The sequence below is a fragment of the Nelumbo nucifera genome, chromosome 1, assembly GCF_055504915.1.
Source record: "Nelumbo nucifera cultivar China Antique chromosome 1, China Antique-T2T, whole genome shotgun sequence".
NCBI classification, from domain to species: Eukaryota; Viridiplantae; Streptophyta; class Magnoliopsida; order Proteales; family Nelumbonaceae; genus Nelumbo; species Nelumbo nucifera.
The window spans coordinates 93,183,102-93,209,343 of NC_142649.1; the positions used below are offsets into that span (position 1 = coordinate 93,183,102).

At 39.7% G+C, this 26,242-nt stretch overlaps 1 protein-coding gene across 7 annotated transcripts in view; it reads right to left on the bottom strand.

Moving 5' to 3' along the window:
* Window positions 1–26,242, bottom strand: part of LOC104605498 (protein GIGANTEA-like) — a 58,343-nt gene that overhangs the window by 22,475 nt on the left and 9,626 nt on the right. For 6 of the 7 annotated variants that reach the window (XM_088888858.1, XM_088888842.1, XM_088888859.1 and 3 more), the window contains exons 3-9: window positions 24,755–24,826; window positions 24,522–24,576; window positions 24,276–24,418; window positions 23,839–24,113; window positions 22,154–22,212; window positions 5,744–5,984; window positions 5,512–5,665 (exon numbers count right to left, since the gene is read on the bottom strand). In XM_088888858.1, coding sequence (XP_088744984.1) covers window positions 5,512–5,665; window positions 5,744–5,984; window positions 22,154–22,212; window positions 23,839–24,113; window positions 24,276–24,418; window positions 24,522–24,576; window positions 24,755–24,826 — 999 coding nt within the window. The remainder of the gene's footprint in view (window positions 1–5,511; window positions 5,666–5,743; window positions 5,985–22,153; window positions 22,213–23,838; window positions 24,114–24,275; window positions 24,419–24,521; window positions 24,577–24,754; window positions 24,827–26,242) is intronic. The other variant, XM_088888862.1, reaches the window with a different exon arrangement.

Consider the following 26,242-nt stretch of genomic DNA (forward strand, 5'->3'; position numbering starts at 1 on the left):
TCCTCCAGCTGCCGCCATTCTCTGAAAAGATTCGATCTTTGAGAAAAGAAATCAAGAAACTAGTTCTTGATATTAGTTTTGCAGAAGGAACTGAAAAGATTTGGTGCTCAGTGTTTCTAGAGGATTCTTGTGAAGGATTCAGTGTATGGGACGCACTCTGCTGGTACCGTTCTACAGATTGTTGTGTCATCTTCAGTAGGAGCGGTTCTTGGTGTCTTCTTTGGGCGCGAACACCAACTTTGGGAGGTACTGCTTCTCTGGATCAGGTATAATTCCTCCCTTGTCTTTTGGTTCAGATCTGGTTTGATTATGGTTCAAGTAGGATCCTTGAATACTGTATTCTAAATTTAGGGAATATGATTCCCAGTTGGAAGAAGGTAGGAAATTTTTTTTGAAATTCGCCCACCCATTCCGCAACCCTTTTGGCGTCCATACGATGGATCCTACCATTCTTTCAATGCACTCTCTCTGATGGAAACGAAAACTATCGGTAGTCGATTTCAACCGTTGAAATTTGTTTTGCAAAATATATTTATATAGACATATATATATATTATGATTTCAAAATGTTTACAAAAGGTTTTAATTCCCGGGATCCATGTGAGTAGAGAGTGCAGCACTGTACCTTGCAGCCGAGGGAGAGGTCCTCTCTTGTCGGGTAGTGTTTGATCATTATGGGTTGAGAGGTTAAGTGTAAGACCATTGAGGGTAATACCTGATGGGCTAATCTTGCATCTGCCCACAGTCCTTGGGTTTTTATAAGGTGGCTTGACCCAGGGACCATTTAGTGTAAATGTTGGGCCCATTAAGAGCCCATGGTGATGGACTCAGGGGTTCACTGTCTTCTACAGTGAATTCGGTCAGGCCTTGTAACAGAGGCTGGGCTGAACCCATGTGGCTGATGTGTAGATCAATGTTTGGGTCCCACGCCATACAAGGATATCCGACTGGGCAGCAATTTGGAGGGTAAGTGAGCAAATGGACTTAATGGGCCTAAAGCCCAATTCGAACTGGCTTAATGAGATTAATTAAAAGGGGGCAGTTCTGGGATTTAGATCAGTAGATAGGATAAGGGATTGTCCCTATCCACTCAAAGAGTCTAGATCCAAACAAAGATTTGGATCAGGAAACTCCTAATTCGATTAGGAGGGCTGATCTTTATTATCCTTATCTCTTAAAGAGAGTCCAGATCCAAAAAAAAAGATTTGGATTAGGAAACTCCTAATGGGATTAGGAGATGCTCTCTTTAAAGGCTATAAATAGAGGAGCAGGGAGAACCTCCAACATACAATTCTCAGTTCAGAGATTAAAAAGAGAGAATAACCTACAGTTCGACTACTCCTGTCTTCTGCTCTTCCTTGCTCTTGTCGCCATACCAGTTCGATCTCCACCTGTGGGAGCGATCAAGTAGTGTTCTTGATATTACCTTTTGGCAGAAAAGGTAATCAGAAGTCGTGCTCACTAGCCCTCCATCAAATTCTTGCTGAAGAATCAGGTTCTTGCTGAAGAGCCATCCTGCTGATTCTGCTTCATCCTGCACCGTGTCATCTTCGGTGGAAGCAATCTTTGGATCTTTCCTTGGGCGTGAACACCTTCATTGGAGGTTATTGTTACTTCGTGTCAGGTATAACTCTCCACTCCCTTTTGGTTTCAAATCTGGTATGGTTTAGGTTCAAGATTGATCCTTGAAAATGCAGTTTTCTAAAATAGGTAATGTGATTCCCACGTGGGAGAGAGAAATTTTTGAAATTTCGCCCAACCTTCTTCCTGCAAGGTTCGGCCATCCATATGATGGATCTCTCATCCCTTCATGATGTACTTCAACTTGCCTCTTGAACAAGAGATACCTTAACCGACTTGGCCCATGGGATATAATTAGTACCATTAAGTTTCATCGTAGTTAATTGAGAAGTCATGAGATCTGATTGCACAACTACCGTAGGTTTAGTTTACAACTTGTTGAAGCCATGAGTATGAGAAGAAATCACTAGTATGCACCTATGATAGCACAATTTTTCTTTGGGAAAAACACCAAGAATCACTACCCTTTTACTTTAAAAAAACTAGGGGAACAACACACACTTACCACAAGATGTTATCACACAACAAACCACCACAAAATCACCACACATTGAGGAGAACTTACCTCACAACTCGAGACATCACAAGGCACCCTCTTCAAACAGCCAAATAGAGGGTCTCTAGAAAAGCACTACCAACTCACACAACACTACAACTTGAGGCATTAAAACCTCTTTTCCAAGGGGGCGGTCAGTCCTCTTGAGTCCTTTTCCTTTCCAACGAAGAATAGGGAATATTCTCTATTCCTATAGCACAAAAAAATGGGACGAGAACAGTGCCGTGAACAGTACCAATCGCCCTCAAAGTTTTGATACCATGCCCAACTCTCTGTACTGTCAACTCAACTTGTATTAACATTTTACTGAGTGCTGAGATGATAACAATGCCCTGAGATAAGTTACAGCAGATATATGAGAGAAAAATAACAAGGAAAAGACATTAATTCCCATGTCAACTAATTCTAATAGTCTGATTTGCCCAATTCAGCGTAATGGACTGTATCGGTACTTTGAACCTTGCCTACACTAGGCATTAAGTGGAACTCCAAAATCAAGGTTCAAAGTACCAACACAATACACTCGTATTGAGTGTATCATGTCGCATCTTTGGGTAACTGAAATACTAAATAGAAGGAGTTAGGACATCTAGGCACTTATAGAGGTAATGCCCCTTCCGGAGATGTCCTGACTCAATTCTTGAGCTATAATTATTTTTCTAAGTATTTTGTCCATTTGAAATGTCCAATATGCAATTTTTGCATATCGAGTGTATTGATAGTTTAAACCATGCCAAAAATGTAATCCACTACCTTGCATAACCTCTTGATTCATTACAACTCCCACAATAGATCCGCACTTCTCAATTTGTAACTTGTACCCATTGAACAGATGTTGGGATACTGCCCAACACAGGCTTCCCTTTGAGGGTGAAGCTACCTCCTGAATTGGATTAGACAAGGGAAAGGGATGAGAGAGAGAACAAAGAATTTGGGGGAGGATATTTTATTATCTTCCCCAATTCAGAATACAGCCATCTCTTTTTATATTGCTCTTCTGCTTGTAATAATCATATGACCTTATTATAGCTAACTAGCGACTTGCTTCTTGATTGGTTACATGTAACTTTAGTTGCCAACAGCTTCTTGATTAGTTGTGCAGTAGCCAACTGTTTCTTGATTAGTTGTGCTTAGCTGTCTCAGTAGCTGAGCTGGCTTCTTCCTCTTCTTTTCTAGAATATACCTTCAGCCTGCATTCTGGGTCCCTAACAATGGATTTCCTCCTATTGCTCAAAATGTTCAAGGTTTCGTTTTCAGATATAAGTACAAAGAAAGATCCTATACCTTTGGAACATCAGATGACTTCAATCAAGCCAGCCTGCTGAAATTCATTTTTCTACATCACCAAGCTCAGGACAACCATCAGAAAACCTTCCTACCTAACATCTGCAGAGAAACAATTCCCACTCCAGCACTCCCACCAGAGAAACAATGACAAAGATAAAAGGTCCAACTACATGCACTAATGCTACACCCTGCTCGTTGACTCCCCATTCCAAAGCAACTCCGTTCATAAAACTATTAAACTCATACTATTGTTACTCTTCTAACATTGGAAAACCATTCATCATTTAAGCTAATGCATATTTGTAAGACTTAAATTCCATATCTTCTCAACTGCCAAAGGTCTAGTAATAATGCAATGCCATAGACAGTGCACAGCAACAAGTGAAGAATTTGAGGTTGGTGGTGAAGCTCTTTCAGAGGATGGATATCAAACCTTAGGATAAACTTTCCAAAAGTTGCATATAAAGGGTTAATGTGGGGGAGGATAAACTAAGCTCAAAGGTTGGTGGTGAAACTCTATTAGCCAATGGCCTATGAATGGGTCTTCCTTTAAGGGCAATCCAAGGGAGAGAAGCTTTTGGAATTCTGTTTTGAAGAAAGTGCGGAAGCAATTGACAACTTGGACAAGGGATGGTAAAATAACCCTAATAAAATCCACTGGTGTAAATCTTCCAATTTAGTGCCTTTCAATCTTAGAATCCCATGGAAGATAGCAAAGGAGATAGAACATAAAATGAGTGATTTCTTATGGGAACCGGGAGAAGGAAAAAAGAACCATTTGTTAAGATGGGAGGCAGTATGTAGGAGTAAAACCATGGTGGACTAGGGATTGAGGAATTGGGTATAAAGAACTCATCACTCTTGGGTAAGTGTCTGTTGGGGTTGCCTTTGGAAAATGAAAGATTGTGTAGCAAAGTGGTGTCAAGCATTCATGGGATGTTTGTAAATGGATGGGATGCAAGTTTATCACACTGGGTATCCTGACCTCTCCTTGGAAGGCTATACATGGTATTCTTCCAGAGTTTCTAAAACCTTATCAGGTAATAAAATTCACTTTTAGGAAGATATATGGGTAACTCTTCTCTCTCCCCTCTCTGTTTTCTATCTCCGCCTTCAAAAAAGAACCTATTTCAAAATTTGTGGCTTCTATTTCACCTTCCTCACTAGGGGTTTTGACTAGGATCTAGAGTTTCAAGGGGGGTTGAGGAATGGGGAAATTACCAATGCAGTTGACCTGTTCAAGATGAAGTTTTCTTTATTTTCATCTGTGAGATGATTTGTGGAGAAAATGGGGACAGGTGGCTGCATCCTCCAAGAAGAAACCAAAAGTCCATAAATAATGGACACTCCCAGAGGAGGGATTCATTAGGTTGAACTTTGATGGGAGCAGTGTAGGAAATCCAGGTCCCTTGAGTATGTGAGGTGTATTTAAAAACATGGAAGGACATATCATTGCTATGTTTACAGGACCCATTGGCTTTGGGAACTCCATAAAAGTTGAGCTTTATGCTGTACTTCGTGGACTGCAGTGGGCAAAGGAAATGAATCTCACTAATTTAGTGATAGAAGGTGATTCCAAGGTTGTAACAGGGTGGCTGAAAAATAGCGAGGGTACACAGAAATGAACTTAAACAGATTAAATGGCTGGAAAGGAGCATGAATATAAAGATATAATGGGTACAAAAATCTGATAATGGGATGGATGATAATCTAGCTAAGCAAGGGGTTAGCAGAAACCAATTATATTCGACCTGATTGTAAATTGTTTGCTTATGTAGTGATAGGGTAGTAATTGCTACCCTGTAATACCCTTGATAACTTTTAATAAAATGTTTCAGTTATTTATCCAAACAAGTGCAATGCCTTAAATGGAAATAAAACAGTCCAATCTAGAAGAAAAATATCACCACAATAAGAGTTGTGGTCATTAAATATCAACACTTGCATTCCCATCACAGGCATGAAATAACGGAATGAGGAATTGGAAAGAGGAAAAAACACAAAAGATTGCAAATTCCATATGGAACACATGATTAGCATTGCATTTCGGAAAATTAGATGATTGTGAGCTTTCAAGTCCAACTTACCCTCATTCCACCAGATGCATAATCTTCAGCTGCCCTAAGAAGCTCAACAAGTTGTACAGAAGCATCCAGTGCATCTGGAGCCCATGATGGAGGTGCTTCCAGAAGTCCAACCAGAAGTCTTTGAGTGGCACTTGGAGTAGCAATTGCATAATATCTAACAACCAAAACAGCAGCCTTCAGAAATATTACCAACAAAATTCAGTGAAAGAATAACAAAGGTCTAAATATCTACCTATGAAACAAACGTGCATAGGGCTCAAGAGCTGGCAATCCAGCCACTAGGTGCTCATCAAGAGGTGTTGTTGGAGGAGGAAGCAACAGTGCAGGTACAGCAGCTGCTGTCAGAGTTGCAGTCTCATAGCGAGCAACTTCATCATCACAAACACTTAGAATAACAGCAGCACCATTGGCAACAGCCCATCTTGGAGTTGATGGAATAAGTTGAGGATGCTTTCCAGATCCACGACTACATGCTAAAATACAAATATAAGTTTCTATCAATGATACTTGGTTTGAAGAAAATATACATGCTTTTTGAACAGTGGTTTGAAGCAAATATATCCTAACAAAGTTTGCAGTCATTTTTATGTCAAATACAAAATGTGTTCTCCATATTGATTTATTGGAGAAGCTTATAAGGAACAGCCTCTTCATTTTGTTGCTCAGGAGGAGTGTTCAGTTATGTTACATGATGAAAGAAGTTTATGGCTAGAGGTCTCCAATGTGTGTGATTTTGAAAACTTTAGTAATGTTGTTTTTACTCTGGATTTATGGAGATGCCAATAAGAATAATGAATACTAAGTTTTTAATGTAATTCTAAACTTGGACAGATTCTTTAAGTTGTTAAGTAGATGACACTTTAATCATTGGGAGTGCGGGTAAGGGTATTAAAGACCTCAAGACCTTCCTGTACATGACTGACTATACTTGTCAAGCTGCCAATAATTTTCAAATGGTTCGTGTTACAAAAATATTTTCAAGGTTGAAAGAGGATCTGGTTGGGTATGGTCCAACAAACAAATTCAAAAAACTCTACAAGAAAAAGGGGAGGAAAAAGAAATATGGGAACAAAATTCAAGGTTCCGATCAAGGAGACCAGTCAAGAGGCCGGGTTCAAAGGTGATGGATAGGGGGGTCTCTTTTGGTTGGAGTTCCTAAGAAAAGGGTGGGGCTTTCCATTGGGTCAAAGGGTATTAATAAGGATGGTGGAGGTTTGGAAGAAAAAAAATCTGATGAGGCTTTTCCAATCACCAGGGGAGAAAAGGGAGGAGGTCTTGTGGAGATCGAGAGTTTAGCTACAACAGATGTCAATGTTGGCAAGAGTTTAGCATTGTTCTTTATGGGTGGTAAGGGGTTTGCTAAACATGCATTTGAAGCTTTCAAAAGGAGTAAGGAGGAGAGGCTAAAGGAGTTCATAGTAGATGAAGGAGGAGAGGCATGGAATGAGGATGGACGGTTGGGAAGAAACTTTTGGAATGGAAGATTAAATGTTGGGGAGCTGGCATTGGGCTTCTTCAACGAGGTTTGGGGTTTTGGATCAAGAGTTTCAAGTTTTGATGTAAGATCTTTGGAGAGTGTGTTTCTCTATTCAATTTTCTTTCTTTTGTTTTTGTTATAACTGTATTGTGTTGCTAAGTGTTGTCTCAACACCTACTGCCATCTGTATTCAGTTTTTATTTTAATGAAATTTTCTTTTTACCCGTAAAAAATAACTTTCTTCAGCTGACAGACTTTCTTTCCAGCATCCATTTCACAAAATCCAAGAGGCAATTCCATATATACCTCCTCCTACAGATCACCATTTTAGAAAAGCATTCTTAACACCCATCTGAAGCAATGGCCATGAGAAAATTGCAGCAAGTGACAACAATACTCTAATGGTGTTTAATAAAGTTCAGATCTGTATACCTGTTGGTTTCAGATTAACCAGAGAAGAAAAGATAAAGAAGAGAGAAAGAGAAAAGAGAGGGAAGAAAGAAGAATGAAGAGAGAAGTCTGGTTCGAACAAGAGAGAAAAATCAAATCTCTCCATTCGGCCAGGATGTATTTAGCTTTCTATTTTATAGAGCAAAATGACTCTTGTGCCCCTACTTAAGTATGGGACACATCACCTAACTCAACATTACACTTCATATTAAACATAAACAAAAAGACTAATCTGCCCCTATATAATCGACACTAGCAATCCCCCGCAAGCTAGAGAGTATATATCATATAATCCTAGCTTGTTACATATTTAGCCTACTCTCGCCCAACTCAACCCTTTGGTGAATAGATCTGCCCATTGGCTTCCTGTGTTAATATATTTTGTACTTATTACTCCACTAAGAACCTTCTCTCTCACAAAGTGACAATCAACTTCTATGTGTTTTGTTGTCTTATGAAAGTCTTATGGTGTGTGCTTCAATTCCTATTTGGTTTTGGTGAGATGCAAATCTCACGGTTGTGTTCCTAATCAACCATGTACCATGACAAGGCCCAAACAGATAAAATAAAGAAATAACTACCATATTGTTTCTCTACACTCCCTCTCAAGTTGGGAATAGGTATTGGTCATTCCCAACTTGCATAAATATATCTCTAACTTGACCCTTGTAAATTGTAATTGTTTTGGTGAAGATATCAGCAAGTTGCATATCAGAGGCAATATACGGAAGGCAAACTTCTTGGGAGGCAACTCTTTTCCTAATAAAATGTCAATCCACCTCAATATGTTTGGTTCTATCATGTTGTATGGGATTATGGGCAATATTAATAGCAGTCAGGTCATCACAATACAGCACTAGTGGCCTTTCTATTCAACCTCTAACTCCTCAAGTAGTGATCTCAGCTATAACACTTCAGCCACCCCATTAGCCATAGATCTGTACTCTGCTTCAGCACTAGAGTGGGCAACAACATTTTGTTTTTTACTTTTCCAAGAGACCAGATTGCCTCCAACAAGAGCACAGTACCCTTAGGTAGATCTATCACCCACACAGCCAGCCCAATCTGCATCAATGTACACTTCTATCTTCATATGACCATTATTCTTGAAGAGTATACCTTTGTTTGGACACCTCTTCAAGTAGGCAAGTATCCTTTCAACTGAAAGAAGATGGGATGTTCTGGGAGACTGTGTATACTGACTGACTACACTGACAACATAAGAAATATCCAGTCGTGTTAGGCAAAGGTAGAAAAGCTTTCCAACCAGTCTTTGATACATGGCTTTATCTTTGTTGTAAGAGTTGTTTATTTTGTTATTTTATAGTTGTTGATAACATGCTGTCAGCCTAAGATGCTGTCAGCTAGTGTCTTTTATTTTCTTCTTATTTGTTTTGTTAGTAGGGAGTGGCTAGGGGCATAATTGTATTTTTCTCTTATTCTTTATATTAAGTAAATATAAATGATAAGTTGGGAACCGGCCAGCTACAGTTTTTGGTTCCCAATAGAATCTCTCACTCCCTTCTCTTCTCCTCTCTCTTCTCTTTTCTCTCGTTTCTCTCTATCCAGGAAAAATTACATGGTATCAGAGCAAGGTTCTGACAATAATGAATCTCTTTTCTTTTTCTCTTGATCTCTTGGACGTGTGGAGGACAAAGAAACCTAATCGGACTGATCAGGCCACTTGCCGCTGCTTTCTTTGGGGTCCCCCTTGGTCGTAACACCAAGGAAGCCCTAGTAGAAGAAGGGTGATGCTGTAAACACCTTTCTTCTCCTTGTTCGATGCAGTGAGAATTAGTTTCTGGGTTTGCACCTTCGAACAGATGCTGGACAGGGGTATGTATTCCTCTTTTTTCTCTGTGGCCAATGCAGGTGTTTGACAGGAGTATTTTTTTTTATTTTTTTATTACAGACGAGTATGTGCTGTAGTTGAACTGAACTGATTTCTGGGCTGTAGTTCTAATGTTCTGGCTGAACCATTACTGAACTGATTACTGGTTGCTGTAGTGGAATTAGACTAATATCTGGACTGATTTCAGTAGTGTTTTCTTCTCATTCCAGAAGTAGAATTCTTGGGGGTTTAGCATTCTGATTGTGTGGGATCAGGTCTGGTACACTTGTGATTCTGTTTTTTGTAGTGTAGACCTTCTCCCCCAATGGCAAACTATGATCCAGCATCATTTGGAGTTACACCAATCCGTAGCACAGCTGGTATGGGTGGTGAAGTGGTGTTTCCCATGCCAATTACCCCTCTAAATGGCCTCAACTACCTGGAGAGGGCTAAAAGTCTGAAACTCTATGTAATAGCAAGGGGAAAAGTTGGTTACATAAATGGAAGAGTGAAAGAACCCAAGTGTGAGACAGCTGAATATGATAGGTGGGACCAAGAAAACAGTATGGCGATGTCTTGGCTCCTTGCAGCCATGGAACCCAATGTGAAGAAGAACTTTATGTGGGCAGAGACTGCTAGTGAGATTTGGGAACAGGCCAAAACCACCTATTCTGAGCAAAGGGATTATGCCAAGATTTACTAGTTGCAAGCTGAATCCTCAACCTATAAACAGGGGAACCGTAGTTTGTCTGCCTATTATTCAGCCCTTACTTCGGTGTGGAAGGAATTGGATTACTATCAGACTATAGAATGGAAACATTATGATGATGCTAAGGCCTATAAGAAGTTATTTTCTCAGCAGCGTGTTTTTGCATTCTTGTTGGGACTCAACCCTGCTTACGAACCCTTGAGAGTTAAGATCTTAGGAAGTAAAGAGTTGCCTTTGGTTCAAGAGGTGTATGCTCTAGTTCAATCTGAGGAAAGTAGGCGGAATGTGATGATTTCAATTGAGGGAGAGCAACAAGTAGCATTGACTGCAATGGGTAATAACAACATGGGCAAGAAAAGTGACTCCAAGAAGGCTGATGATAAAGATAAGTTGTTTTGAACCCACTGTCGGTGCTCGAGACATACTCGTGACACATGTTGGGAGATTCACGGGAAGCCCAAGTGGGCAGTGAAGAACCAAGAACAGGATAAAGTGCAAGGTCAGAAGAAGCCGAATACAACACATAATGCAGCACATGTAGCAACCCAGGATACTCAGTTTGCTGGTACTACGCGGGACCACTTGATTGGTTTTGACCCCAAGGAAGATATCATGAATTCCTTCAGAGATCACTTGGAGTCATATGGTAGGGCTTTGCGGCAAATGGATAATTCAGTTACTGGTACTCCTACTTCATTTGCGTCTACATCAGGTAATGCGGCCTCTGCATTCCATGCCACCACTACCACTGACTCCCCTTGGATCATTGACTTAGGGGCCTCTAACTACATGACCGGTAAGCCAAACTTGTTTCAGACTTATAACCTTTTGTCAGGAAGGGATAAAGTGAGGCTTGCAGATGGATCATTCTCCTCCATTGCAGGCCAAGGATCAATATCCCTTCTCCATGGCCTTAACCTAAATTGTGTATTGCATGTGCCTCAACTTCCTATAAATTTGCTTTCAATCAATAGTATTACAAACTCTTTAAACTATAGTGTAACCTTTTTTCCTGGCTCATGTGTTTTTCAGGATCTAACTTCTGGGAGGACGATTGGTAGAGGGAGCCTAATGGATGGTCTCTACATTCTCGACAACAAAGCTGGTCTCTCGGTGTCGTCCTCGGAATCATATATTCAGTCAAATAAGAGTCAAATTTTTCTTGGCATAGTTGGTTAGGTCATGTTTCATTTGAAATAGTAAAGTCTTTGTTTCCAGTTTTATTTAAGTCATGTTCAATGTCGAATTTCCAGTGTCAAACGTGTCAGTTGAGCAATGTAGAACAACTTTTCATTCAAGTAATAAAAGATCCAATTTTCCTTTTCATATTGTGTATTCTGATGTATGGAGGCCTACTACTATAATCTCTGAGGGAGGATATAAGTACTTTATCACGTTGATCGATGACTTCTCCCGCTATACATGGTAATTCCCATGCATAGCAAAGATGAAGTTCCAAAGATTGTGAAAGACTTCCAGAGGATGGTGTTTACACAGTTCCGTGTTGAAACATAGATCTTTCAATCAAATAATGCAAAGGAATACTTTCATGGTGAGATCAATGAGTTTTTTGCCTCTCATGGATTTATTCATAGGAGTTCTTGCGCAAGAACACCACAACAAAATGGTATTGCAGAAAGAAAGAACAGACACCGCCTTGAGGTAGCTCGAGGGATGATGTTACACATGAATGTTCCAGAAAGGTTTTGATTGGACGCTAAACTTCCAGTTGCTTATGTCATCAACCCGCATGCCCTCTAGAGTGATGAATTACATGGCCCCTCATCAGTTGTTGTTCCCTCAGTTTCCTTTATTTTTCATTCCCATAAGAGTATTTGGTTGTCATGCCTTTGTCCATGATTTGTCTCTGTCTCGTGGTAAGTTAGACCCTCAGTCGATTCCTTGTATCTTTCTGGGGTATCCCTCCTCTCAAAAAGGGTATCGGTGCTTTGATCTCGTTAGTCATAAGTCTTTTGTCTCTATGGATGTGTCTTTTTTTGAGTCTGAACCGTTCTTCCCCGCTTCTCCTCAGGGAGAGAGTAGTGTGGAAGAGGAGAAGCAGGTTCAAGTTTGCCAAGTCTCTCTTCTATTCCGAACCTTGCTCCCTTTCGTGTCTTCCAACGTATACGCCATAGAGATCAGCAATGTGATAGAGATGTGGATCTACCAAACATTGAGCAACCGACACCGACAGACTCACAGTAGGTAAGTCCAAACCCTATTGCACCTATTGATACCCCTACACCCACTGTGGATGACCTTGACATACCTATTGCTCAAAGAAAGGGAGTCCGATCATGCACTACCAAACACCCCATTACCCAGTACGTCTCCTATTATCACATTTCCCTCTCATACCGAGCCTTCCTATCTGTAGTTGATTGCATCCCTGTACCCAGAAATGTTGCAGAGACCTTAAAATACCCTGAATGGACAAATGCTATGAAGGAGGAGAATAATGCCCTCCATAAAAATCAAACTTGGGAATTGGTGGACCTTCCAACGGGGAATTGGTGGATCTTCCAAGGCACATCTAAACCTGTCAAACCATGCCCTTAGGGACTGTTTCAAACCATATAAAGCCTTCTTAAGTCAGTAGACTTCTTTTCATTATCTTCATCATAGAAACCAGGGGCAACTGCATATATACTTCTTGGAGATCACCATTCAAAACAGCATTCTTAACATCCATCTGGAACAACAGCCATGAGAAGTTTGCAGCAAGTGACAACAACACTCTGAATTCATTTTGGCAACTAGTGCAAAGGTATCTAATAATCAATACCATAAGTCTATGTATCCCTTATCAACCAGTCAGGCTTTGTATCTGTTAGTCAGTTAGAGAAGGATATTTTAGTCTTTTCCCTTTATGTATTGTGTTGGTTGTATGTCTCCTCACATGCAGGGGCATTTTAGTCTTTTGTATCTTATTTTTTCAAATGCCAAGTATATGGTCAACTGGGTTAGATGAAGAGACTAACCAGTTCAACACTTTCTCCCCTTCTTCTTCTTCTTTCTTCTCTCTCTCCTCTTCTCTGTTCAGTTGAACACTTTCATTGGTATCAGAGCGCCAGTATTAGAAGCTAACTACAACCTTCTGTCTTCTCCTTCTTTATTTTCTTGTTTTTTTTCTGGGCTTGAGAAATCTGGATTAGAGAAGAAACCCAGGTCTCTGCGGCAACATCTAGAAGTTCGTGACAATAGGGTTTTTGTTTCTATGGCAATACCTAAGGTTTCACGACAGTAAGGGTTTTGCGGCAAATTTTTTATGGTGTGAGAAATCTGGGTTACAGAACTGTGAAGTAACCTAGATTTCTGGTTCTGGTGACAGTAGCCAATTACAGCAGTTCAAATGAACAAGAAATCCAAGGTTTTGTTTGTGTGTAGACTGCTGTCACTATATGTGACAGCTGTGGTGGTCGAGTAGGTGTAGTGGTTGTGGTTTGACCCTCTAATGAGCAGTTTCAAGAGGGATTCTAAATCTTCCTGTGCACAAATCAATGGTGTTCAAAGTGGCCGAATGCATGCTAGGGCAAGCTAGTGGTGACTTTAAGTGCGTTGGTGTGGAAGTAGAAGAACAGTAGTGTAGTAGCTGAAAATTTTTTTTGTGACCTACTTCGTAGAGTGATATGGCATCGGTGGGTGATTCAAGTGGTGACCAGAAATCAAGTGTGATGATATCCCCTGATTTTTTAAGTGTACAAATGACATCCATCAAACTCAACAGTGAAAACTATGTTCCGTGGGCCAAGTCGGTGGAAGTGTTTCTGAAGGCCAAGAAGAAAGTGAAACATGTACGGGAGGAGAAACCGAGTGTTGAATCCCCGGGTTTTAGTGATTGGGAGCAAGAGGATGCTTAGATCATGACATGGTTATGGAACAGTATGGAGCAAAAAATCAATGTTAACTTCATGTTTTTAGATACAGCGAGGGATATATGGGAACATGCCAAGAAACTCTATACGGAACAAGACAACACTACAAGGGTTTATCAGCTTTATCAAGAATACTTAAGTTTGCAGTAGGGAAATCAAACTCTTGAAGAATATTATGCCAACATGAAAAATCTTCGGAATGAACTTAACGTCCATCATCCCTTAACCTCGGACGTTAAAATTCAGCAACAACAAAGGGAACAACTCGATGTTGCACGGCTCTTGATGGGACTGAAAGCAGAGTATGAACCGGTCAGGGCACAGATATTGGAAGGATCTGCTCTCCTGACTCTCGAAGAAGTGTTTGCCCGTCTCCGTAGGATATCTCTTAGCCCCTCATAGAGTAACATAACTTCCAAAAGATCAACATTGGTTAGTACTCGAGGTAGTTCTTATGGGCAGAGAGGAGGTGGCTGTATAGTTAAGGGGGGTCGTGGTAATCCTATGGGTGGTCGTACCAGTGGAGGAGGTCGTGATTCAGGGGGAGGCTGTGACAAAGGAAGGGGGAGCACAACAAGGAAGTGCACACATTGTTGAAGAGGACACAGTTAATTTTTGTTATGATTTACATGGCCCACCATCCACATGAGCTAATCATGCAGCTGTTGGTGGTAGTGAAGTCAATGATACTCAACCAGTTGATCCAGTATCTTCTACAGTCACAACTACTTCAAGGAGGGAGATGATGAGTATTCCCAGAGAGGAGTATGAGAGATTTCTTCAGGCCACTGCACACCAGAACATGGTGCTCATTCAGGTATAGCTTGCCTAGCATCCAAACCTTCACCCTAGATAATTGACTCCGGAGCCTCTGATCACATGACTGGGACTCCAAATGTGTTTTCCTCCCTTTCTCCAATCTCTTCATCAAATAATGTTACCCTTGCTAATGGATCTACTTCCCCCATCTACGATATTGGTAATGTTACCACTGCATCTCTACCTTTGTCTTCTGTCTTATATGTTCCCAAGTTTCCTTTTAATCTTATGTCTGCTAGCAAACTAACCAAATCTCTCAGTTGTTCGATCACATTTTACCCTTCCTCTTGTGTTTTTTAGGATCTAATGACGGGGAAGAAGATTGGTGGAGGGCATGAAGTTGGTGAATTGTTTTATCTTGACAGCGGAGGCTCTACAGTTGTGCTTCAAACCTCCTTGACTCCTCTTCAGTGGCATTGTAGACTCGGCCATCCATCTCTTAATGCTCTCAAGCTTCTTGTTCCATCATTGAGTAGTCTGTCATCTTTGCAGTGTGAGTCGTGTCAGTATAGAAAACACCACCGGGTTTCCTTCAGTCCTAGAGTTGATAGTTGTATGTTAAATCCTTTTGAGTTAGTTCATTTGGATGTTTGGGGTCCAATTAGAATTGAATCATACAATGGTTACAGATATTTTATAATTGTTGTTGATGACTATTCCAGAATGACATGGCTTTATTTAATAAAAGAAAGAAGTGAATTATTTTCCATTTTCTAAAAGTTTCATGCTGAAGTGCGTACACGATTTGGTGTTAAACTTAAAATTCTTCGTTCTAACAATGGTATAGAGTATTTTCTTTCTTCCTTTCAGCAATACTTGGAACAACATGGTATAATTCATCAGACCGCTTGTGCCCACACTCCTCAGCAAAATGGGGTAGCTGAGAGAAAGAATAGACATCTACTTGAAACAGCTCGGTCTCTTCTTCATCATATGAATGTTCCTAAACGATTCTGGAGTTGCAGTCCTTACTGCTTGTTTTCTCATTAATCACATGCCCACATTCGTTCTTGATGGTCGTTCTCCGTTCTCTATCTTGTTTCTTCTTTGTCTCCACTTTCCCTTGACACCCAGAATCTTTGGGTGTGTGTGCTTTGTTCAGAATCTTGATCTTGGTCTAGACAATTTGGATGCTCGCTCCATTAAATATATCTTCCTTGGCTACTCTAGGACCCAGAAAGGGTATAAATGCTACAATCCTATTACCCGGAAATCCTTTGTTTGTCCTGATGTTACATTTTTTGAATCAGTGCCTTACTTCTCTGGTTCTGATACATATCCTTTGTCTACGGAGGTTCCTCTTCCTCTTCCGGTTGACGATTCCATTCCGGTGGTTCCTCTTGTGCCTAGGTCTCCCCCGGTCCCATTACAGGAGCATCTTGACCGACCACCAATTCGTCAAGTGTATACTCATCGACAAAAGCCAAAACCTCCATCACCTACTCCGGCAGCAGATCCAACCTCTTCCACACCCGACTTGGCTTCTGATCTTGACCTTCCTATTGCATTGCGGAAAGGTAAACGTAGTTGCACACTTCACCCCATATCCAATTATGTTTCTGTATCTCACCTTTCTGCTTTCCATCGTCAGTTTATTAGTTTGTTGTCCTCTGTATCCATTCCTAAGGATGTTCAGGAGGCTCTTACATCGCCAGGGTGGCAGAAGGCCATGAAAGAGGAACTCTTTGTTCTTCATCACAATCAGACATGGGAACTCATCGCTCTCCCCCCAGGTAAGCATGTTGTTGGTTGTAAATGGGTGTGTGCTGTTAAGTATTTATCGGATGGAAGAGTGGAACGCTTGAAAGCCCGTTTAGTTGCAAAAGGGTATTCTCAACTTTATGGTGTAGACTATGTTGAAACCTTCTCTCCAATTGCAAAGATTGGCTCCGTCCGTGTGTTAATTTCCCTAGCTGTCATGCATGATTGGCCTCTATTTCAGCTTGATATTAAAAATGCCTTTCTTCATGGCGATCTTCTAGAGGAGGTGTACATGGAGCAACCACCGGAATTTGTTGCTCAGGGGGAGGATGGTAAGGTGTGTAAGCTCAAGAAGGCAATTTATGGGCTTAAACAGTCTCCCCGTGCTTGGTATGGAAAATTTAGTGAGGTGGTGAAGGAGTTTGGAATGTGATAATGTCAAGTTGATCATTCAGTATTTAGCTATGACTATGTGGCTGGGAAGATCTTGCTAGTAGTTTATGTGGATGACATAGTCATAACTGGCAGTGATAAAGTTGGGATTGACAGATTGAAGACCTTCCTACAAGATCACTTTCAGACAAAAGATGTTGGGAAGTTGAAGTATTTCCTAGGTATAGAAGTTGCTAGACAAAGCAGGGCACAAACCTCTGTCAGCGGAAATATGTACTTGATTTGTTGGAAGAAATAGGGCTACTAGGTGCTAAACTAACTGAAACCCCCATGGAGCTGAATGTGAAGTTGGGAAGTGACACAAGTGAATTGTTTGATAATCCTGGAAGGTATAGAAGGCTAGTGGGAAAACTAAATTATCTAACTATCACTAGGCCTAGTATCTCATTTGCTATCAGTATGGTAAGTCAGTTTATGCAGAGTCCTTGGGTACCTCACTGGGATGTAGTTCTTAGGATTGTGTGGTATTTGAAAGGGGCTCCAAGTCGTGGGTTACTGTATAAGCCAAGGGGTAATCTTGAAATAGTTGGATACACTGACGCAGACTGGGTTGGATTTGTATCAGACAGAAGATCCACCACAGTTTATTGCACCTTTCTCGGAGGAAATCTTGTGACTTGGAAGAGCAAGAAGCAGACGGTGGTAGTAAGAAGCAGTGCAGAAGCAGAATACAGGGCCATGGCACACACTACATGTGAACTAGTGTGGTTGAAGAATCTATTGCAGGAAATCGGGTTCTCAGTAAGCAAAACCATGAAGCTATATTGTGACAATCAGGCTGCAATTCAAATCTCATCCAACCCAGTTTTCCATGAGAGAACTAAATACATAGAGGTAGATTGTCACTTTGTAAGGGAAAAGGTTATCAATGGTGTGATAAAGATAGAGCATGTGAGAACAAGTGATCAATGGGTAGAGATATGTTCACAAAAGAGTTGAGTTCAGGGAGTGTTAGAGTTAGTTAGAGAAGGGTATTTTAGTCTTTTCCCTTTATGTATTGTGTTGGTTGTATGTCTCCTCACATGCAGGGGCATTTCAGTCTTTTGTATCTTATTTTTTCAAATGCTAAGTATATGGTCAACTAGGTTAGACGAAGAGACTAACTAGTTCGACACTTTCTCCTCCTCCTCCTCCTCCTCCTCCTCCTCCTTTCTCTCTCTTCTCTTCTCTGTTCGGCTGAACACTTTTAGTATCTTTCAGTTGAGCCATCTGCATTGTACTTCTTAGTAAATATCCATCTGCACCCAACTAGTTTCTTCCCTCTTGGTTGATCTACTAGCTCCCAAGTATCATTTTTGATAAGTGCACCCATCTCTACCTTCCTTACTCCTTTCCATGGGTACAGCAGCAATGGACACCAAAAAGGACTTGTATGATGGTGAGAGGTGGTCATAAGAAAGAAATTGAGAGATGCAATGGGCACTTGATGAGGTGCAACGACGTTTCCCTTTGTGTACTGCAATAAGAAGGCCAAGATCATCTATGGGTGGTTAAGGTTCAATGGTGGTGGTAAGCATATCTTCTATAGCAGTTGTGGGTACAAAGGATGTAATACCTAAATTTGGAGCCTCAGAAGTGACTGGAAGTGGCTTGGACTGCTCATCATTGGAACCAACTTGTTTCCACCATCGTATGTGAAACACCCTCAACTCTTTGCACTTCTGACAGCCCCCCTCACTACTCTCCCCCTCAGTGACAGGAATAGGCAAAGGCACTTCTTGAGCAAAAACACCCTACTCACCACTCCCCCTGAGAAGAAATCCTAGAACAATAAGGGACATCTTCAAAGAAAGTAACATCCATAGACACAAATTGAGTCCTAGTGACAGAATCATAACAACAATACCCCTTTTGATTTTGTGCATACCCAAAAAAATACACTTGGCTGCCTTAGGATGAAATTTGGAACTGTGAAGTCCAAGGATTTGAACAAAACAAGTGCATCCAAAGGTCTTAAGGGGAATGGTGAATTGGTCCTTATCGGGGTACAATAGGTTAAAAGGAGCTTTCATGTCTAAAACCCATGAAGGAACTCTGTTAATAAGATTAAGAGTAGTTTGGATGGCATCCCCCGAAAAATGAATAGAAACATTAGAATTCAGCACGATGCTCTCAGTTACTCCATTCTGCTAGGGTGTATGAAGACAAGAACTCTGATGAATAACCCCATACTCAAGGAAATATGAGGCCAAGGGTTTTGCAAAATACTCCCTGACATTATCAGATCTAAGATTTTTTATTCTGATTCCAAATTGGGTCAGAACCATATGGTGGAATGCATGGATCAAAATGGGTATCTAATATCGAGAACACATAAGAGAAACCCAAGAAAAATGAGAGTAATCATCCACAAATAGAAGGAAATATCTATACCCACCCATTGCAATAATGTGATATGGTCCCCAAACATCGGTATGCGTAAATTCAAAAGAAACAATGCTTTTATTACTCAAGGAATAAGTTGATCTACAATGCTTTGCAAGTTCACAACTCTCACACCTCAAACTAGACACGTGGACAAACTCAAACAAAGTAGGAAAAAGACTCTTTAAAGACCCAAAAGACAAATGACCCAACTGATTATGCCAAAGCATAATCTGACTCACAAACTGAGACACAAAAGGCTTTCCAACCTCTTTCCTCTTCCTAGGTGGATGCTCAAGCAAGTAAATTCCATTCTCCTCATGGCCAGTCCCAATCACCTTCCTTATCGCCAAATCCTAAAAGACACAATGATTAGGGAAGAAGGTTACTGAGCAATTCTGGTTTTTAGTAATGCTACTCACTGAAATCAAGTTAGTGCTAAGTTTGGGGACATGAAGGGCAAAAGACAGATGGAATCAGACACTCTGATATCTCCCTTTCTAGAAATAGGTACAAGGGAGTCATCAGCACTAGAAACCTTGTCTCTACCTGAAAATAACGAGTAGGAAGAAAATACAGAAGATAAACTAGTCATGTTGTTAGAAGTTCCCGAATCAATAATCCACAGGGGGGTAGAGTTACCTAGGGCTGAAGCATGATAGGCAGTAGCTCTTGTACCTAAGTGAGCAAAAGCTAAGGTGGGAGTAGTAGTAGTAGCTGATTCAAATGACTCGGCTGATCCTAAGGCTCCAACTTCACACTCTAATTGAGTTAAGGCAGCTTTGACTACAACTAAGGCATCTAGGGATGTAGATTTTGTAGTAGAGGAAGATGCACCATCAGAAGTAACAACTGCATTGGCACTACCCTTCTTATTCCTAAGTTTTGCTAGGATAAGATGGGGATACAGCTTCCAACAGGTGTCCCTAGTGTGCTTTGGCTTCTTACAATAATCACAAACCATCCCCCTCGTCTTCCCTCTTTATTTCTTTCTCCTTATTACCAATAGGCTACGGTTTCACTATGTACTAGTGAATAGGCCTGAGACAAAGTGACACCATCCCTAGTAAGTAACTGCTGCCTCACAATGTCATATTCTGAATCCAGTCCAATAAGGAATTAAAACACTCTATTTGTTTCAACAAGCTTCCTATATGTTGTTGCATCCTTTTGGCTTTCCCATTCAATGGTCTCCAAGTGATCAATCTCATGCCACAGAGATTTCAGAGTGGAGAAATATACAAATACAGGTTTCTCCCCCTGTTTAAGGTTATTCACCTCATTTTTCAACTCATAGGCCCTAGCAACATTCAGGGGTTGTGAGTAGGTTTCCTTCATATTCTTCCAAATTTCCTTAGCAATTTTCACCCATAAGTAATTTCTACTGATGTGAGGCTGCATAGAGTTGCACAGCCAAGTCACCACTAGATAGTTTTGTGTCTCCAGTTACATATCCCAGTTTCCCCTTCCTCCTATGGCCATCATGGCCGATTGGGCCCATTCTATGTAATTTGTCCCATCAAACTTAACAGTAGTGATCTGAAAAGTGTTGTCTGACATGCTTCCAGACCCCATAGATACTTCCCCAAATGATTTTGGTTCCTTCCCAACTGCCTCCATGCTAACCACACCACCAAGATTCACAGATATTCAAAAAGAGGCTGAAAAAGAGTCTGTATAGCAGTTCAGCCCAACAAAAAACAGTTTTGGAATGCCTAGAACCCTAGAGCTGATCTGTTCTCAGTAGGTTATATCAATCCAGCACAAAGAAACAGTTCTGAAATACCCAGAACCCTAAACCAGATATGTTTTCAGTAAGGTCTGCCCCTACCTCTAGAGATTGTCAAGGGAAAATTTCTGCAGCACTTAAAAAACTGATATTTTTCATAACAAGATCCTAGAGATAATCAAGAAAGTTAAGCCGCACCTTCTTTTTCATTAAAAACTGGAACCAGCCCTAGAAATAACCAAAGAAAAAACAACCACCTTCCAGGAGAGCCCAATCTCCTTCTTCTAGCTGCTGATCTCAAAAAAGAATAATTTCCAGATCTTGGGCAGCACAAACTCCTCCAACAAACCTCTAAGAATCAGGTAAATCTGACTGAAAAATCCAGCCCTAGTCTATCTTCATGTAGCCAGCTGGAACAAGACTACATGAGAACCCTAGCAGGCCTTACACCTTGCTCTGATACCAAGAAGGCTGATGATGTTGATCACCTTCGCCCTGTACTCAGGTTCAACTTTCTGCAAGAAAACACAGAAAGAAAGGGAAAAAACAGAAGAGAGGAGAGGAAGAGAAGAAGATTGAAAAGAAGGGAGCAGTTCTCTCTATTCTGCCACCCAGATTTTATATTTATATGTTTCTATCATAAAGTAAATTACAAAGACTGCTATACCCCTGCTGACTAAGACACTACTTAACAGAATATAATAGTAACTAATGTAGGGCCAACTAACAGGCCCATGACAAGGTCCAAACAGATAAAATAAAAAAATACCTAGTATACTGTTTCTCTACAGTATTCTATTTGTAGAATATTCAAGTGTACACCAGTTAAATCTCCTAAATGCTTTTAAAATGAAGGACCTAGGACCATTGATTTATTTTCTTAGATTAAAGGTACATAGTTCACTTCATACATATAGAAATACACCTTAATATTGTCAAGCTTGCTCACCTTAGGTGAGAAGCACTTTGATACTCCCATGGACCATTGGTTTATGTATACGGTATACCTCATCTTATAAATATAGAAATATGCTTACATCAAGGTCCCAAAAGGCTACTGATAAAACTACTTGCATATGAAATCTAGGACGTCATAAAGTGCTAACAATTTGAATATTATACCCTTGAATGGTAGTGCAAATAAAAATAATGCTAGAGAAATAATAAGGTACAATAGCATAATTAAGTGTAATCTAAAATGTAACAAGGACATGAATCATATTAGTTCACTGACCAGTAGTAGGTGGTTTAAGTTCTCCACCAGCTGAATATTTACCCATGACCCCACCACACCTATTAATGAACAAAAGATTGATGAGATTGACAAGTAAGAGTACTTACCATCAAACTATCTATTACTTGAATCCATTATTAGAGAATCACAAAGGAAGAGAAAGAAAAAAATATAAGAAATGAAAAAGTTAATAGCCAAAAGAATTTCTTGTTGAGCACATATTTCTAACTTTAACTAGTTAAGTATAATTTAAAATCTTAGCAATACTTTGAAAAGGGGTTTGTTCACGTTCTTGAGTTTCAAAAGTAGCTCTTGTATCTGCAGGCATGAGGACACTACGAGTTGTATGGAATTTGAAGTATAGCATAAGGTTGTGATTTTCAATTTATGCTATATCCACCTCATCATTGTTTTGTTTCCCCTTTCCATGTTTCTCTTATCCTTTTATTCTATGTACTTATTATTCAAAATAATGATTTAATTATTAACAGAAAATGGATTGTTTGAAGTCATACTGTAAATTAAATATTAACAATCAAAAAAAAATGTAGACTAAACATTGCAATTCACTCATTACATACCAACAACAAACAAACAAAAGGAAAACAAAGAGTAGTAAACATGGTTGGAATCTGAAAATAAAGAACTTGGATTAATTCATGATGGAAGACCTGCTCATCAACAAACAAAGTCATGATGGAAGACCCAAAGGCGTTGCTTATGCAATAAGGGATACTGATTAAAAGTATGAAAGTCAAGAAAATTCACATACAGAATTTGGTACACCGTACACCATTGGTGTTATACAGAGCCCTGATTATACCGATTCACTCTCTTAGTCTAGCTCAATGAATGAAGTCCAGATGTTTCCTTGATTCCTTTATCTATCCCAATGGAATCTAGATATGTTTCACAAGACTCCTTTACAGCTCAAGAAACCACCAATTGAGAGAATATACACCCATGGCAAGATTACAGGCCAAGTTATAACTTCTCCAGCTTGAGGGTAGTGTTAGAAACATAAGTGTGTACAATAGTGGCAGAGTAGTTCTGTCCATCTACCCTAAAAGGGCATTATGGTCTTTTGATATGTTAGTACCTACTATAAATAAGAACTGGACACATGTGGGGATAAGATTTTTGGACCCACCATTCTCTCTTCTCTTTCCTTTCCTCTTCTGTTCTACACTCTTTTTACCTTTGTTAAAGCTGACTACAGGTTAGATTACACATATGCTGCTGACCCTAGCCATAAAGGCTCTTTAAAGGTTTAAATTTCTGAGAAAAAACCAATCAAAAGAAAATTGATGTGCATTCTCATACCAAGTTGCAATATGATACTGTAAACAAACAAGAAAAGAAGAGTAGAAAAGAGAGGAAAGGAAGGAGAGAAGATTGAGAAAGAAACCAAAACTGCTAGGGCTGGCTGACCGTTCAATTACTCATATGTGATTTAAACTATAACACTATCATGCACCTATTAAACTATCCCCGAAACAAACATATAAATAAAGTTAAGTGTTCTAACCAAAGATCAAGCATTCAAAATATTCTAAAGGTGAAATATTTAACAAGCATTACAGTCCTACAAGCAGTGTTTGATGACCTTTCAAGCAAAATACAGCCATACCACATTAAAATAAAAACAAATGGAGAAAAGGAGAAAGAAAAAAAGGTCCACTTACCAACGAAAATAATCACTTCTAATACCCAAAGGTGCAGCAAGCAATATATCAGCAATCCAGGGAGACAATGGCCGTGAAGGTTTTTTCTCTTGCTTTGACAGAGCTGAATGACAGGATTCCCCCTCTGTAGAGTTACTTGTTGTAGCATGACTGCCACTGCTGCTTCTATCAGCTTCATTATTCTGGTGTTCAGCCTTGTAAATTGGACGATTGTAGTGAGTTAATACCCGTAAAATTTCTCCACATGCCAGAGCCCATTGCTCAGAATATTCATTCTGTAAATTAAAATGTGTAAGATGTTATGCCTCTTTAGCGAACTCTATTTTTTACTCAGAAAGAACAAAGATTCAACAATAGAAGTGATAGGAATAAAATGCAAAGAATAATATCAAAGCTTGATAAGTACTGCAAAATTATATTTTTTGGTTGTTCCATACCTCACTGCTTGGGCAGACTAAACAAATGAAAGAACTAAATGGAGGACTGCTCTTATCATACACCAATGTACCATCAATTACGCATGATATAATTGGAAGAAGAACAGCATGCCCATGTTCTGGATGATGAAGGACAAACATTGCTGGAGATATAAGCAAATGTGACTGGTTAGTGTACTGCTTCAAACAATAATTGGAAAGTAAAATATTTAGGTACAATTATCTTCTGAAATAATATTCCAATACCCAATACTTCATCAAAAAGTCGCTTGTCTTTTGATGGATAGCGACTCCGGATAAGCTGTAACGGGAAAAAGGAAAAGGAAAAAATGATATAAGTAACAACTTATGCTACGAAAAATTTGCCAAATAACTTTTTTTTTTTACATATTCATTTTTGTAGTCATTATGATTAAGGTAATTGGTAAATTATTGAGTAGCTAAAGCTAAGTGAAAGATGGAAAAAAATTACAGCATACCTCACCAATATCATCAGGAAACCTTTCTGAAGTGAACTGACCAAAATATTCAACATAGGCATTTATCTGAGCCTAAATGAAAAGTACAAGTTTGTCAATAATAACAGAAACATGGATAATAAGGAGGAATTAGGAAAAAGTACTTAACTCTATACAAAATATTGGAAGCTTAGCAAATACTTAAAAAAAAATAAAAAGGATCATTTTCATCAAAGTAAAAGTGAGAAGAAAAGTCAACAATTGATGTCAATTCAAAGTTCTAATATGAGATTTCAATTGACAGTATGATAAAATTACAGGTTGTAGTGAAAATGGGCCGAATGGGCCTTGTGTTCTTTATTTCTTTTAAGTAGTATTTAAAAGTTATGTTTCCTAGTTATGGGCCTTCTTTTATTTTCTTTAATTATTTCTTTAGTGCTGGCTGCCCCATTAAGGGCATCCAAGTAATTGTACTCAGACTTAGAATTATTAATAAAAGTGATAAAAGGGGGCTAGAGAGAGAGGTTCAAATTCTTCTTTTCTCTCTTCCCTTCTTTTCTTCTTCCACAACCTATTGCTGAAACTTCTTTCTTCTTCTTTCCCTTTCTCTCTTTTCTTCTTTTTTTGCATTATCTGAATTACTGTAAGTGTAATTTTCAACTTGGTATCAAAGTAGGTTCTCACTTTCGACTTTTTTCTCCTTTCTTTACCCATACATAGTGTGTATGGAGAACTGATCGGTTGATCAATCAACTACTTATGCAACCGAGTTGGGAAGGGTTTTGGAGAGTTTTGTGGAGGTTTTTCATCCTTAGTTGAAGCCCAGGGCAGGTTCTTGGAGATTTTTCCCGAAAACCCTAGATAACTGGAGGAACCTTGTTATAGGTCGTAGAGACAATTTGAACTAGGTGCTTTGGGATCAGAGGTAAGCCTTTTGATTTCTATTAGGGGCGGTTTGGTTGGATTGAATTCTGGAATCTCTGGAAGGTGCGGTTGAGTTTCTCCCTTTTTCACATCCCGCAAGACCCTATGAAACCCTAATTTTGGGGGGTTGAAAGGTTGTTCTTTACTTAGAACAGTAAATCTAGCCTAGTAAAGCCCTAATTTGATTTTCGTTTGCATCCATTTGCTCAATGGAGCAAACTGGAGGAGAGACCAAATATTCCATAGATTCTGGGTTTGGACATCGGGGGGTCAGTGGAGAATCTCTTTGGGGCTGTGACTACTGTGAAGCTAGATGGGACCAATTATTTAGCTTGGTCTCAATATATTAAGATACATGTGCATAGTAGAGGAAAATTGGGTTATATTACCAAGAGCAAGAAGAAATTGGAGGAGGATGATCATACCTATGAAAGATGGATGCAGGAAAATTACACAGTAGTGGGTTGGTTAGTGAATTCTATGCAACCACACATTAGTTAACATTACTTGTGAATGGAACCTGCAAAAGAAGTGTGGGATAGTGTCACAGAGACCTATTCCCAAAAGCTTAATGTTGTTCTGGCT